The following is a 14,870-nucleotide window of genomic DNA, read 5'->3' on the forward strand; positions in this document are numbered from 1 at the left end:
GGGTTGGAAGCTCTGCCCCATGGCTGTGGGGTTGACACCCCCCCAACCGCCCCCCCCCAAATCCCCCAAGTCCTTGATGTGGCAGGTGGGGGTCAGAGCGTGGGGACACCCACGTCTCCGATGGCGGCTGCACCCAGCGTGGATCCCCCTTGGGGCCCGACCCCCACTTCGGGGACCCCTGGGTATTTGAGGGGGGGGGGAATCAGAGAGAAGCCCCCCCCCTTCAGCCCCTGCTGGGGCGTTTCCCACCTACCAGGGCCTTGTCCCAGGGGACGTGGGGACATTTGTCCCTGTGGGTGCTGCCCTGTCCCCTCTGCGGTGGCAGCCGAGCGTGGAGGGCAGGAGCACCCCAAAACCCGCGGGGTGGGTGGCTCTGGGGGGGGTCGGGGGGGTCTTTCCCCGTGGTTGCCTGTGCGGTGCGTCTGTCCCCACGCGGTGGCACTATGTGACTGTGGCACGGGGGAGGGGGGCGCCACTAGGGCGAGGATGCTCAAAGCCTTGGGGGGTTTCGCTGCACCCCCCACTGGGTCGGGTTCTGAGGGGAAAGGGGGGTGTCGGGGGGGGGGCACCCACTCGCGGAGCTGCTGTGAGAGGGTTGGGGGTGTCCCGGGGGGACCCCAGGGAACTCGCTGCTGTGGGGATGGGGGGGGGGGGGGTGGCAGCAGGTGGGGGGCTACGGGGTGGGGGTCGCATCCTCCCCGCAGCTGTGGGTCACGGTGGGGATGGAGGGGAGGATTTGGGGGGTGTGGGGGGACCTTGTGGGGCGTCTAAAGGGGTGGGGGGGGCCCTGGGGTGATGGGTGTTCAAGGGTGGCTGCAGCCTCCAAACCAGCCTGAGGGGTGCTGAGGTCCCTGGTGCTGGTACCAGATTGAGATCGAGGGTCTCCGGGGGTCCTGCTCCCCCAGACCCAGGGTCTCCGTTGATCCTGGTCCCCTAAACCAGGGGTCTCCGGGGGTCCTGCTCCCCCAGACCGAGGGGCTCCGGAGGTCCTGCTCCCCCAGGTCAGACCACACTGGGCTGCTCCAAAGGGAGCTGGGTTGGATGGTGCTGTGCCATGCCGGATGGGACCACCCAAACCGGGGCTATCCTAAACCGGGACAGGGTGAGACCACCCGAACCGGGACCCCCCCCCCAAACCGGGGCCAGATGGGACCACCCCGAACCGGGATCATCCTAAACCGGGACAGGATGAGACCACCCGAACCGGGACCCCCCAAACCGGGGCCAGATGGGACCACCCCGAACAGGGACCAACCCCAAACCGGGACCATCCTAAACCAGGACAGGGTGAGACCACCCGAACCGGGACCACCTCGAACTGGGATCGGGTGGGACCCCCACCCCCCCAACCAATTCCATACCCATCCATCCCTACCAGACCCGCCCTAAACCGGGTCCATCCCGGCCAGACCCGCCCTAAACCGGGGGCCGTACCGGGCTGGCCCGGTGCCAACGGCGCCGACGTCACTCCGGAGCGGCGCCGACCCCGTTTATAAGAACCAGCGCGGCTCGGGGGGCTCCGCAGGCGGCGGGGGAAGTGTGTGTGGGGGGGCAGCCGGTGCTCGCTTCGCCCCGGTGGGTACCGGAGGCGGTGGGGGAGGGGGAGGGGAGGTGGTGGGGGTGTGTGTGATGGGCATGCGGCGGCGACGGCGACATGACGGTGCCGCTGCTGAAGATCGGGGCCGTGCTGAGCACCATGGCCATGGTCACCAACTGGATGTCCCAGACCTTGCCCTCGCTGGTGGGGCTCAACGGCACCGCCGTGTCCCGGGCCGGCACCTCCGAGAAGATCGTGAGTCGGCCCGGGACCCGGGAAGGGGGGGAAGGGGGCGGGGGAAAGGGGCTGGGGGAGTTGGAGGGTTGGAAGGGTTGGGGGGATGCTCGGGATGCGGTGAGGAGCTGCGCCACCGTTACCGGCACCCGCCGGGCTTGGGCGGCACCGGGATGCAGCTCATCGGCACCCCCCCCCTCCGCCCCCCCGGGCATGGGGACCCCCCATCCTACCTTCCTCCCGGGATGCGGCTCATCGGCACCCCCCCTCTCCACCCCCCCCGGGCATGGGGACCCCCCATCTTACCTTCCTCCTGGGATGCGGCTCATCGGGACCCCCCTTCTTCACCCCCCCGGGCATGGGGACCCCCCTCTACCTTTCCCTGGATCCCCCCCATCCTACCTTCCTCCCGGGATGGGGCTCGCCGGGACCCCCCTTCTCCATCCCCCTGCCCCGGGCTTGGGGACGCCCCTCCACCTTCCCTTGGGGACCCCCCATCTTCCTCCCGGCATGCGGCTCACTGGGACCCCCCCTTCTCCCCCTCCCCGGGGATGGAGACCCCCCTCTGCCTTCCTTTGGGGCCCCCCCATCTTCCTCCTGGGATGTGGCTCACTGGGACCCCCCTTCTCCCCCTCCTCGAGCATGGGGACCCCCTCCGTCTTCCCCCTGGATCCCCCCCATCCTACCTTCCTTCCGGGATGTGGCTCACCGGCACCCCCCTTCTCCACCCCCCGGGCATGGGGACCCCCCTCCACCTTCCCCTGGGGACCCCCGTGTTCATGGGTCCCCCCCATCCTACCTTCCTCCCTGGATGCAGCTCACCAGGACACCCCCCCCCCCCCCTCATTTTCCCTTCCTCATGGCAGGATGCACCAGGACCCCCCTCTCCCAGTTCATGGGCACCCCCCCCATCCTCCCATTCCCCCCCCTCCCCCGGCCACACTGGGGACCCCCCTGACACGGGACACCCCACTCCCACTTTCCTCCTGTGCAGGAGACCCCTCTTCTGCCGGGGATTCCCTGGGTGTGGGTACCCCCTCCCTGGGTATGGGGATCCCCCCCCCCAGGCAGGGCATACCCCCCCCCCCCCCATGGCAGCTGGTCTCCCCAGGGAGGATGAGGGTAGTCCAACGAAGGAGACCCCAGCAGGGGGGTTGGGGGGCTGCTGGCCCCCTTTTTTCCCCCAATAGACCAAAGCTGGGCAATTCCCAGGGGCAGGACTTGGGGGGGTGGATGGGTTGGAACCCCCCAGGGCCCTGCTGCTCCCCATGGCCAGGGGGTCTTTTGGCCTGGGGAGGTGGGTGACCCTGGGTTCCTGGTGGTCTCACCAGGCTGGGTGCTCCGCCCCCCCCCAAAAAAAAGGCAGTGGCACCCCAGATTTCCCCTGGGGCTTTATGGGCTCTGGCTCTGTCAGCCCTTGGGTGCAGACCCCGGTGAGAGCGGCGCTGGGTGGGTGACATGAAAACAAGTTGGGAGCATTGGGGGGAGGTCGGGGGGCACCCCTTGGGGAGGGGGATTTTTTGGGGGGCTGCAATGGCAGTGACAGGGCTGGGCTCCGGGTGATGCCGCAGGCACGAGCGAGCCCCTGGGGAGGGCTGGGCTGCGCGGCTGGTGCTGCTGGGCTTGGCTGGCACCCAGCCAGAGCTGGTGATGGGGGGGGGAGGGGGGCATAATGGGGGGGCCACATCCTTTTTGGTAAGAAACCCCCCACCAGTAACCAGAACCTCCCCATTTGGGGGGTCCTGGTGGGGAATTCTGCCACGGCGGGTGCTTAGTGCTATTGCCAGCGCCACGCTGGGATGCCGGGGCTGGGGGGGGGATCTGTTTTGGGGGTGTTGGAGGAAGAAGCTGGCACAGCCCCTCCCCTTGAACCCCCTGGCATCTGGGCTGCCACCCGGCATTGTGTGCCCCCCACTCCTGGCAATGAGCCCCCCTCCCCCAGCAAAGCCGCTGGGAGACACTGGGCTGCTCCCCCCACCTTGGGGGGCTGCCAGTCCCCTGATTCCCCCACCTTGGGGGGGCTGCCAGTCCCAGTCGAGGTCTTTCCCTGCAGCCCTGGCAACATTCCCTAGGGATCCTTTTTTGGGGGCTACCATTCCTGGCTGGGCTTCTGCTGAGGATGAGCGCGGTGGCCTTTGTCACCGCAGCCCCCCACGCGTGGTGGTGGGGGTCCGCCACCGAAGAGGCAATCACGGTGCAGGGCAATTGGCGGCGCGCTCGGGGTAAAGCAGGCGCTGCTCTACAATAATTGGCTAATCATTAGTCACTCTTCGGTGTTGGGTATAAAAATCATTAATCACCGGGAAAGGGGAGCGCTGCTAATGCGGCTGGAATGGGCTGGCGCAGCCGCCCACGGGAGCCACCGCCGCGACGTGCCGGATCGTGGCGTGCCAGGGGCCACCGGCGCGGCCGTGGCAAAGAGCTGGCGTGCCGGTTGGGGAGCTGATATCCTGATATCCCACCAGGATTTAGCCAGGTTGGGCTTTTCCCTGGGATGCTGGAACAAACCGGTTTTCGCCTTTGGCTCCGGGCGCGGTGATGCCCGCTATGGCCTTTTGCTGGTTGGGAATGCTGGAAGTCTTTTCCTAGAAAACAGCGGATCCTTTCCTGCTGGGAGCTCCAGAGCTGGACTTGCCCATCCCAGCCTTGGTGCTCCCATCAGTGGCTCGTGGTGACACCGACACTGCAGCTCCTGGAGCCGGCAGCACTGCGCTCCAGCTGGTGGCTGGGATAGACTGGAGCATCCTCCGGAGCATCCTCCAGCACATCCTCCAGAGCATCCTCCAGCACATTTTTGGAGCATCCTCCGGAGCATTTTCTGGAGCATACTCCAGAGCATCTTCCAGCACATCCTCTGGAGCATCCTCCGGAGCAGCCCCTCTCCAGAAAGCGGGAGCAGAGGCACGAAGGAGCTTTTCCCTTTACCACCTGTGCCGATGCGGGGTCTCCATGCTTCAGAGGATGCTTGGTGGGACCCCCATGCCTCCCCCCCCCCCCCCCCCCCCACTGGCTGCTTTGCTGGGGCAAGGGGCTGAGCGAGGATTCCTGGCTGCTTGGGGATGCCCATATCCCCCATGAGAGGGGTTGGGGTGCTCTGAATTCTCCCCCCCCTCCCCCGGCTGTGGCTCTCCGGCATCTTGCTGCACCGCAGCTGAGGGTGTCAGCAGTTTCTCCTCTCCCAAGCTGTGAACAGGCAGCTTTCCCGGGGAGCTCTAATTAATAACCCAGTGACAGATTGCACAGGCTGCGTTTAACCTCATAATCCCGTCGGCAGCGGCAGCCGCCACCGCCAGGCCCCCGAGCCGCAGTGGGCAGGCGCGGGCAGCGTTGCCCTCCACCTCCATCCCTGGGGGGTTATCTGCAGGGGAAAAAAGCTGGATGCAGTTCTGGAGCTGCAACGGGAAAGCATCTTGCCCTGGGATCTGGCGCTCACCCATGGATGCTCACCCGCATCCCAGGGCCACTGGGGATGGACCCCAGGGTGTCTGCGCCGCGCCAAGAGGAGCGAGCTGGCAGGCGGAGGAGCTCTGCCAACCTCCAAATCGGTGGCTCGGAGCGCTGCCCGCGCTCATCCTGCCCGCCACGGGCTGCTGCCTGCCATTAATTATGCATTAGCCCTCTATAAAGTATTTATGGCCGCCTGCCGCTCAGCCAGCGCCAGGAGGGTCGCGGGTAAAGGGAAATGGTTCCTCGCCGACTGCAGATGCTCTGCCCAGCTCGCTCCCGGGATCTTGCATCTCAGTAGCTTTTCTTTTCAGGATGGGGGATGGAAAAATGATGCTTTTAGCGCACACGATGCTCCCAGCATCCTGGGGGTAGGAGATGAGGTGCTTGTGCTGTACCCAGAGCAGCTGGGAGCCCCTAATTTGGGGAGGTGGGAGCACCCAGCGCCGTGCATTAAGTCTTTCCCAACGTGTCTATCGATAGAATCGTGTGATGCGCTAATTAACCTGCCGTAGCAGCCAGTGACCGTCACCAGCGCCTGCCTCAGGGCTCGTTATCCCATGATGTGGCTCATCACCAGCTGGGGCTTCCGAGGGCTCCCGGCATCCCGTGCCGGCCAGGCTCCATCTCCTCCACGTCGGAGCTGGGCTGAATAAATCCTCTATTTATCCATCCCCCTCCCCTGCGATAACTCAGGGATTTGCTCGGTGATGGGCAAGTTTTACGCTGCCATCAGCTAATTTATCCTCGTCGCACGGGAGGTTGGAGCGGGGTGTTTAGCCAGCACCGTGTCCAATAAATCCCTTCGGATAGGAAACATGACGTTAAAACCGCTGCGTGGAAAGGAAAGGAGCGTCCCTGGCTTGTTACGGGGAACAGATCGTTTATCTTCGCCCGGCTCGGTGCAGAAGGGGCTGGGAGAGCGATGAGTTTGCTCTTGATCTTCATAATTAATAATTATGAATTACCCATGAAAGGCTAAATAGCCCAGTGCAAAAAACACCGATCTGTGGCGTGACTAAATCAAGTGAAAGGGAGGAGGAAGGGGGGTGTGTGTGTGCAGGGGACCTTCCTCTGCTTGGTTTTTGGGGGTGAGTGGGGCAAAAATGGGGGGGCAGTGGGAGGCTGCAGTGGTCGTCCCCATCCTCAGCTGCGTGGGGAGATGGAAAGCACACCCCCAAGCCTGGATCCACCTGGAAAAGCTGCTGCTGGATGCAAAAAAAATGGGTTTTCCGAGGGCGGTGGGGCTGGTGGGATGCTCAGCCGGGGGTGCGAGGGTATCCACCTGGGTACCCACCACCTGGGTGTCCACCGGGGCAGGGGGATGCGCTGATACTTCCCTGCCTCTGTCGAGGAGACATATATATATATATATAAATAATTAGTACTCGTAGCTCCGGGTGTGGCAGAGGCAATTCCTGCCTCAGTGACTCTATTAGTGGGAAATACCAGCGGGCTGGGGGTGCGGGAGGAAGAAGAGGGATGCGGGGCTGGCTGGTGGGAGATGATGAAGAGCATTTCCTTGTCATCTCCTTCCATCCTGCTGCTTTATGGCTGGCGCGGGACCCACCGGGAAGCTGAAATCCCTGGATTTGGAGCAGAATGCTGCAGTGAAATGAGGCTGGGAGAAGGGCGGGGGACGGGGACGGGGACGGAGCGGAATATAAAAATGACCTGGATAAAAAACGGGAAGGAAGGGAAAAGGCAAAGGGGCTCTGAGGTGATGGGATGCAGAGGAGCTCCACGGGGCGAGCAGGGCAGGGATGCGCTCAGCGCCGGACTTTTTGCTGGCACTGCACAGGGATGGGGATGGGATGGGGGTGGAGATGGGGGTGGGGATGGATCAGGAAGGGTTTGATGGGCTCCTCCTGGCACTGGGACGTGGTCACTTGCTGTTTTTTCCCCAGCCAGGTGACACCGAGAGGGAAGGATGCTCCAGCAGCTGCCCCAGCCCCTGTGGTTTTGGGGCGCATGTGGGCAGCTTGGGGGGGATGTGGGGGGCTCTGGGCATCCTTCAGGGCCCTGACATCCCCCCTCCTCTCTCCTACAGACCCTTTTCCAGAGCCCCGACGAGGGCTGGCAGGTTTACACCTCGGCGCAAGCCCCCGACGGCAAATGCCTCTGCACGGCCGTCATCCCCGTCCAGGGCACCTGCTCCCGCGACCTGCGCAGCCACCAGCTCCGCCAGCTCATGGAGAAGGTGAGCATCGGCCGGCCAGGCACTAATTAGCATCGCCGGCTAACGAGGTGGTCCATTTGTGGCTGGGAGGCCGCACAGCTTCACCCAGTAGCGTGGACCTCCGTGGTGGGGGAGCCCCTTGCAGCGTGGGTGCACCCCGGGGGTGTCCCATCGGCGTGCCAAGAGCCGGTACGAGCATCCTTAGCGTTCCCGCATCCCGCTGTGGCAAGGGGCGTTGGCATCCTCCTGCCTGGCGTTTAGGTTTGCCGGAGGGATGTCACTGCCACCGTGTCCACGGTGCCACCAGCACCTGGCCATGCCCCCTCTGAGCCCACCGCAGGGATGAAATCCACCCGGAGGAGAAAAATCCCAAGCAACCCCGTGAGGCAAATGCTGGGTTTAGTGGATCCTGGGTGGTTTCCCCCCATGATCCCGGCAGAAACCACGCGCCATCCCCTCCCCGCAGCGGAGCTCATTTAATTTCCCCCTGGTTTTTACCACGCCACGATTAAACTTTTATTCCAACGTGGCTGCAAAACCACCTCTTAAGCAGCTCCTTTCCATGGTGGTGGCACCGTAAATGCCAGCGGGTTTGGTGCTAATAAATAAAGAACCGTTTGAGGAACACGGTCACGTTCCCATCATTTGAAAGCCTGGAAATAAAATCACTTTCCCAGCTGCGGCAGATGAAATTAAAGAGTGGAAGCTCCTAGAGCAGGGCTGGGAAATGTGCGCTCGGGTGGTTTAAAAAACCAAATAACAGCTGAAGCAGGATGAGTAAAACGGGTTATTTTCCACATTAAAGCTGCAGGGGGATGAGTTTTCTCGCAAGCGTTTACATAAATGCCAGGAGCAGCGCATCCTCTGGCTCCCTGGGGATGGGGATGCCGGGGTGGGGTCTCCTTGGTGACCCCAGGCTGGTCCTGGGGGCTGCTTTTCCTTTCCCCATCCTTTCTCTGTCTCCGCAGCCCAAATTTCCTCAGTTCAGACCTCTTCATTAGCAGCAGGGAGCTGTGTTAATTAGACACCACCCCCCCCATCCCACCACGCAGGTGCAGAACATCTCTCAGTCGATGGAGGTGTTGGACCTCCGGACCTACCGGGACCTCCAGTATGTGCGCAACACCGAGTCGCTGATGAAGGGCTTGGACTCCCAGCTGAAGGTGGCTGCTGAGAGCCAGAAGAGCCTCAATGCCAAGAGCTTCCAGGTGAGACCGTGCCCCTCCCCCACCCCGCCCCCCACCCCCAATGCCTCTCGCACCCGTGGGACCAGCTGTTGGGTTGGGCAGCCTGGCTTGGAGCTCATGGTGCTGCGTGATGCTACACTGTGGGTGGGCACTGTGGGAAGGGTCCCACGTGCAGGGGTGGTCCCAGGGCTGAACATCCCTGCGGTGGTCCCAGGGCCGAGAATCCCTGTGGAGGTCCCAGGGCCGAGCAACCCTGTGGTGCTCCCAGTCCCTGAGCATCCCTGTGGAGGTCCCAGGGCTGAACATCCCTGCGGTGGTCCCAGGGCCGAGCATCCCTGTGGAGGTCCCAGGGCCGAGCATCCCTGTGGTGCTCCCAGTCCCTGAGCATCCCTGCGGTGGTCCCAGTCCCTGAGCATCCCTGTGGAGGTCCCAGTCCCTGAGCATCCCTGCGGTGGTCCCAGGTCTGAGCATCCCTGCGGTGCTCCCAGGGCCGAGCATCCCTGTGGTGCTCCCAGGGCTGAGCATCCCTGCGGTGGTCCCAGTCCCTGAGCATCCCTGTGGAGGTCCCAGTCCCTGAGCATCCCTGCGGTGGTCCCAGGTCTGAGCATCCCTGTGGTGCTCCCAGGGCTGAGCATCCCTGCGGTGCTCCCAGGGCTGAGCATCCCTGTGGAGGTCCCAGGGCCGAGCAACCCCGCAGTGATCCCAGAGCTGAGCATCCCCGTGGCACCTGAGCATACAGCGTGGATGCACAGTGCAGGACTGGGACAGGGTGCCCAGCCACGATGGCTGCACCGTGTGCATGGCAAACCAAGCCGGGGCCACATCCTGCTGCCTCTCTGGATCCTGTGGGGAGAGCTGTGCCCGTGACAGGACAGCAGAGATGGCCAATTCCCAGCCCATCTGGCTGCAAATCGACACCTTTAATTAAACGAAACATGGTTCTTCCTTGGCAAAGCCATGATTTCCACCTGACGGGTGACAGCCGTCAGCGCCCCGCGCTGATCGATGCAGCCGGCCACTCGATGCTGTCTGTGCTGCAGCAGCTTTGCACCCCCAAGAAATCCCATTACTGCCCTCCCGCTGGGGCACTGGTTTATTTTGGGAACCTCAAGGCTTCATCCTGACAGCTAAAAGAGTGTTTCTGTCTCGGGAGCGGCTGGTTCTTGGCACTGAAACAGGATGGAGGATGCTCGGGTGGACGCTGGGCGCTGACAGTTGCAGAGATGAGACATTGATTAAACATCTGAGCTGCAGCAAATGTCTCGGCTGGTTTAATCACAGCAGGAGGTGCTGAGCCCTGTGACCGGGATGCAATCCCACCGAGACATGGGAATGCTGGCCCTGTGATACTGTCCCGAAATGAAAAAGGAGGAGGGAGGAAAGGTGCTGGTGAGCCAGGCTTGTTCCTGGGAAAATCCACTGAGCCATGGGACAGTGAGCGGGGCCAGGGGCTGCAGAGCAGGATGGAGGTGCTGGCTGTGGATTTGCAGCGTCCTTGAGTGAAGGAGACTCGGTGGAGTGGCTTGCAGCCAGGGCCAGCTTGCTGCCGTGCTTCCCCCGCATCGCTTCCCTGCCATGCTAGTGCGGTGGCTGGCACCAGCCTGGCAGGATCGAGTGGGCCTCCTGGGGTCCGAGCATCCCTGCAGAGCCTGGAAGTCCAAGCATCCCTGCAGGGCTCCTGGGATCCGAGCATCCCAGTGGTCATCCCAGGGCCGAGCATCCCTGGGGCGGTCCAGGTGGCTGAGCATCCCTGCAGGGCTCTCAGGGTCCGAGCATCCCTGCAGGGCTCCCGGGGTCCCAGCATCCCTGTGTGGTGGTCCAAGGGCTGAGCATCCCTGGGGCGGTCCAGGTGCCTGAACATCCCTGTGGGGCTCCCCGGGGTCTGAGCATCCCTGTGGGACTCCCAGGGCTGAGCATCCTGGCAGGGCTCCCAGGGTCTGAGCATCCCTGCAGGTCTCCGGGGGTCCCAGCATCCCTGTGATGGTCCCAGGCATGAGCATCCCTGTGGTGGTCCCAGGTCCAAGCATCCCTGGGGCGGTCCAGGTGGCTGAGCATCCCTGTGGGGCTCCCGGGGCCCAAGCATCCCTGTGGGGTTCCTGGGGTCTGAGCATCCCTGGGGGACTCCTGGGGTCTGAGCATCCCTGCGATCGTCCTGGGGCTGAGCATCCTTGTGGTGTTCCCAGGGCCAGGCATCCCTGTGGCACTCCCGGTGCCTAAGCATCCCTGCAGGGCTCCCAGCACCGGGCATCCCTGTGCTGGTGCTGGGGCTCAGCACCCCTGTGGCAATCCCAGAGCCGAGCATCCCTGCGGTACACAGGGTGCTCTCATTCCCCCAGAACTAGCACTGCACCCTCCTGCATCCCTCCTGTGTAAAGCATCGCTCTGTGGCCAGATCCTGCCTGGCTCCCGCAGAGCGAGGCGATAACATCGGCTGCCGGTGATTCATTAGCTACGGCTCCCCGAGCAAAGCCTTCTAATTGTTATTAATTACCAGCCTAGGGAATAGGGCTCATCTCTTGTGTGTTAACGAGGCCACGGGATCAGGGCCGCTGTGCTGGGGGCATCCAGAGGGATGGACAGGCACGGATGGGGCCAAGCATCACCAGGCTTAAATTAAGGGATTAATTGAAAGGGGGGTGGGTTGGGTTGGGGGTTTTTTTCACTGAAACAGGAACTCAAGGACAAGATGACGGAGCTGCTGCCCCTGATGCCCGTCCTGGATCAGTACAAGTCAGACACAAGGCTGATCGTGCACCTGAAGGAGGAGGTGAGGAACCTCTCCGGGAGCTTGCTGGCCATCCAGGAGGAGATGGGCGCCTACGACTACGAGGAGCTGCAGCAGCGGGTGCTGCTGCTGGAGGCACGGCTGCACGCCTGCATGCAAAAACTGGGTACGACCCCCACCCCCAGGCAGGGATGCAGGGGTCCCTCCGGGTGCGGGCAGGGCAGGCAGTGCTGCCAGCTTCCCATTTCTGAGAGCCCAGCCCTGCCTGCGGCTGCCGTGCGCTCTGCCCACGTGCTCGCCGGACCTCCTGTTCTGCTGCACTGCCGATATCTTCCGAATAATAATAATCCTGGCAGCCCAGCATCCTCCAGTATGTGCCGATGGGGAGTTTACTGGTGCGGCCGGGCACTGGGATAGGGCAGGAACCACTTTTCCTTGCTCAGGAATAGCTGCCAGAGCCCAGCGGTGCTTTTTCCTTAAGGATTCCCCATCCTGCTGCCCTGTCCCCCGGCTCCTGAGACTCCTGGGGCTCCCTGGGGTGAAGGACAACCCTGGTCCCACCCCATGATGCCCACGGGACTGGGGGGAACTGGGCAATGTGATGGTCCCGGTTGCCCTTCCCTAATTCCAAACTCTTTTCCCTTATCCCAGGCTGCGGGAAGCTGACGGGTGTCAGCAACCCCATCACCATCCGCGCGTCGGGCTCCCGCTTCGGGTCGTGGATGACCGACACGATGACACCCAGTGCCGACAGCCGGGTGAGTGGCAGGGGCACCCACCGGGATGGGGGGACAACCCAGCCTGGCCTCCCCGTGGCTCCTGCGTGGCTGGATTCTGGGGGGTCTCTCCCTAAAACTCTCCCAGACCCCAGCAGAGGGGAATTTTGGAGGGGGGCAGCTCCTGGCTCCGAATTTTTGCAAAAGCCCAGCACCCCTCAGGCGCCGTGTCCCCTGCAACCCACCTGCCTTGTGCTGCGGTGTCGCTCCTGGCTGTGCCCCCATGGGGACACATCCCTGGGGTGCACGCTGCTTGTGCACGCTGCTTGTGCACACTGCTTGGGGTCCAGACACCATGGTGCATGCTCCCTGGGGTGCACACTGCTTGTGCATGCTTCTTTGGGGTCCAGGCACCATGGTGTGTGCTCCCTGGGTTGCACGCTGCTTGTGCATGCTACTTGGGGTCCAGCACCTTGGTGCATGCTCCCTGGGGTGCACGCTGCTTGTGCATGCTGCCTGGGGTTGAGCACCTTGGTGCGTGCCTCCTGGGGTGCATGCTGCTTGTGCACACTGCTTGTGCACGCTGCTTGGGGTCCAGCACCTTGGTGCATGCCTCCTGGGGTGCATGCTGCTTGTGCACACTGCTTGGGGTCCAGCACCATGGTGCATACTCCCTGGGGTGCACACTGCTTGTGCACACTGCTTGTGCACGCTGCTTGGGGTCCAGCACCTTGGTGCGTGCCTCCTGGGGTGCATGCTGCTTGTGCACACTGCTTGGGGTCCAGCACCATGGTGCATACTCCCTGGGGTGCACGCTGCTTGTGCACACTGCTTGTGCACGCTGCTTGGGGTCCAGCACCTTGGTGCGTGCCTCCTGGGGTGCACACTGCTTGTGCATGCTGCTTGGGTCCAGGCACCATGGTGCATGCTCCTTGGGGTGCCTTGGTGCATGCTCCTTGAGGTGCACGCTGCTTGTGCACGCTGCTTGTGCACGCTGCTTGGGGTCCAGCACCTTGGTGCGTGCCTCCTGGGGTGCACGCTGCTCATGCACCTGGGGTGCACCCCACCTGGGATGCCCGTGCCAGGGTGCCCGCTCGCTGGGGTGCCAACCCTCTGCTCCATTGCACGTGGGGGACGCGCTGTCTCTGCAGGCTGGGGAACCCCATCAAGCCGGCTGCTTTTAGCGAAGCATTAACAATTAACCAAGCAGTTGATCCAGAACCCCCAGTTCCAAGGGGGGAAGCTGGGAAAACGGTGTATCCCGGCGTGTGCTGGGGTGGGGGGCTGTGGGGGGGGTGGGTGATGTCTGGCTGTCCTGGGGGCTCATCGTGGGGGGGATGGGGGGAGGGGAGCCCCATTTGGGCCGAGCACCCCATAACCGGAGCCCGCTGCAGGTGTGGTACATGGACGGTTACTACAAAGGGCGACGCGTCTTGGAATTTCGGACCTTGAACGATTTCGTGACGGGGCAGAATTTTGTGCAGCATCTTCTCCCGCATCCCTGGGCCGGCACCGGCCACGTGGTCTTCAACGGGTCCCTCTACTACAACAAATACCAGAGTAACATCGCGGTGAAGTACCACTTTCGTTCCCGCAGCGTCTTGGTGCAGCGGAGCTTGGCCGGCGCCGGTTACAACAACACTTTCCCTTATTCTTGGGGTGGTTTCTCCGACATCGATTTCATGGTGGACGAGAACGGCCTTTGGGCCGTCTACACCACCAACCAAAATGCCGGCAACATCGTGGTGAGCCGGGTGGATCCCCAAACGCTGGAGGTCCTGAGGAGTTGGGACACGGGTTACCCCAAACGAAGCGCCGGAGAATCCTTCATGATCTGCGGGACCCTCTACGTCACCAATTCCCACCTGGCCGGTGCCAAGATTTATTTTGCTTACTACACAAACACTTCCAGCTACGAATACACGGATATTCCCTTCCATAACCAGTATTCCCACATATCCATGCTGGACTACAACCCGCGGGAGAGGGTGCTCTACACCTGGAACAACGGCCACCAGGTCATCTACAACGTCACGCTCTTCCACGTCATAAAGACGTCGGGGGAACTGTGACCCCATCTCCCCACGCCGGACTCCTCTGCTCTCCCTCCTCCAGCTTTTTGGTTTTCTACACGTCAGCCTCAGCCATTCTCTAGGGGACGGAGCCTTCCTCCTCCTCCTCCTCCTCCTCCTCTTTGATTTGTATTTTTTTTTTTAATATATATTCCTTCGGTTTCATCCCGCGGGTCATGGCGCATGGATCACTTCTGCCTTCATTTGAGCTGACCTCGGTTGGTTTTTTTTTCATTCTTTTTCTTTTTTTATTATTTATTTTCAATTGGCATCTTTATTTTGACAGCAAATAAAACCAGGCTCTTTGACGTTTGATGGGGCTTGTGCTGATATTTCCCCCCCCCCCGATTTTTTAAAAAATTATTATGATTTGTCATTTGATGGCTCTGTTCCCCCCCCCCCTTTTTTCTGCATCCCCTCTGTCATCTCCAGCCCCCTCCCAGATGCGCCGGCAGCCAGCGATGTTGTTTATGGGCATGTTTAATGCATGCGGGTGCGGCGCTGGGGAAATTACAGCAGAGCTGGGTGAGGCCAGGAGGAAGGGAAGGGAAATAAATGATGGAGCAGCTGCAGCAAGCAGGGAGGGGAGCAGACCCTGCTGGGGGAGGGGGGAGAAGACCCTGCCAGGGGGGAGCAGACCCTGCGTGGGTGGCTCATCCCCAAATGGGCACCCAACGAAGCCAGGGCAGAGGGATCCTGAGCCTGGGGGGGGAGAGGGAACCTGCTGCCTGGAGGTTGAGGAGGGATGGAGGGGGTGGAGATGTGGAGGGGATGTG

At 62.4% G+C, this 14,870-nt stretch overlaps 2 protein-coding genes across 3 annotated transcripts in view; one reads left to right on the forward strand and one right to left on the reverse strand.

Moving 5' to 3' along the window:
• Positions 1 to 1,656, reverse strand: part of MAST1 (microtubule associated serine/threonine kinase 1) — a gene marked incomplete at its 5' end in the record, with an annotated part of 16,363 nt that extends 14,707 nt beyond the window's left edge. Inside the window, 2 exons of the mRNA XM_080408981.1 lie at positions 114 to 178; positions 1,584 to 1,656. Of these exons, the coding sequence (XP_080265107.1) occupies positions 114 to 178; positions 1,584 to 1,656 (138 nt within the window). The remainder of the gene's footprint in view (positions 1 to 113; positions 179 to 1,583) is intronic.
• On the forward strand, positions 1,590 to 14,870 carry OLFM2 (olfactomedin 2). 2 transcript variants are annotated; one of them, XM_080409283.1, is made up of 6 exons: positions 1,590 to 1,792; positions 7,266 to 7,415; positions 8,447 to 8,602; positions 11,253 to 11,472; positions 11,958 to 12,064; positions 13,417 to 14,870. In XM_080409283.1, the coding sequence occupies exons 1-6, from the start codon at positions 1,655 to 1,657 to the stop codon at positions 14,092 to 14,094; spliced, it is 1,449 nt and encodes a 482-aa protein (XP_080265409.1). In that variant the 5' UTR covers positions 1,590 to 1,654; the 3' UTR covers positions 14,095 to 14,870. The 2 variants fall into 2 exon arrangements, with proteins under 2 accessions (XP_080265409.1, XP_080265408.1); XM_080409282.1 differs by lacking the exon at positions 13,417 to 14,870 and having other exon boundaries at positions 11,958 to 13,312.

The sequence above is a fragment of the Falco punctatus genome (assembly GCF_963210335.1).
Source record: "Falco punctatus genome assembly, chromosome: 13".
Lineage (NCBI taxonomy): Eukaryota > Metazoa > Chordata > Aves > Falconiformes > Falconidae > Falco > Falco punctatus.

Excerpts from the sequence above, each read along its gene's own strand:
- OLFM2 (XM_080409282.1), top strand. The coding sequence starts at position 1,655 with ATGACGGTGCCGCTGCTGAAGATCGGGGCCGTGCTGAGCACCATGGCC. Across the intron at positions 8,603-11,252 it reads TCAATGCCAAGAGCTTCCAG|GAACTCAAGGACAAGATGAC; the intron begins GTGAGACCGTGC and ends TCACTGAAACAG. Across the intron at positions 11,473-11,957 it reads CGCCTGCATGCAAAAACTGG|GCTGCGGGAAGCTGACGGGT; the intron begins GTACGACCCCCA and ends CCCTTATCCCAG.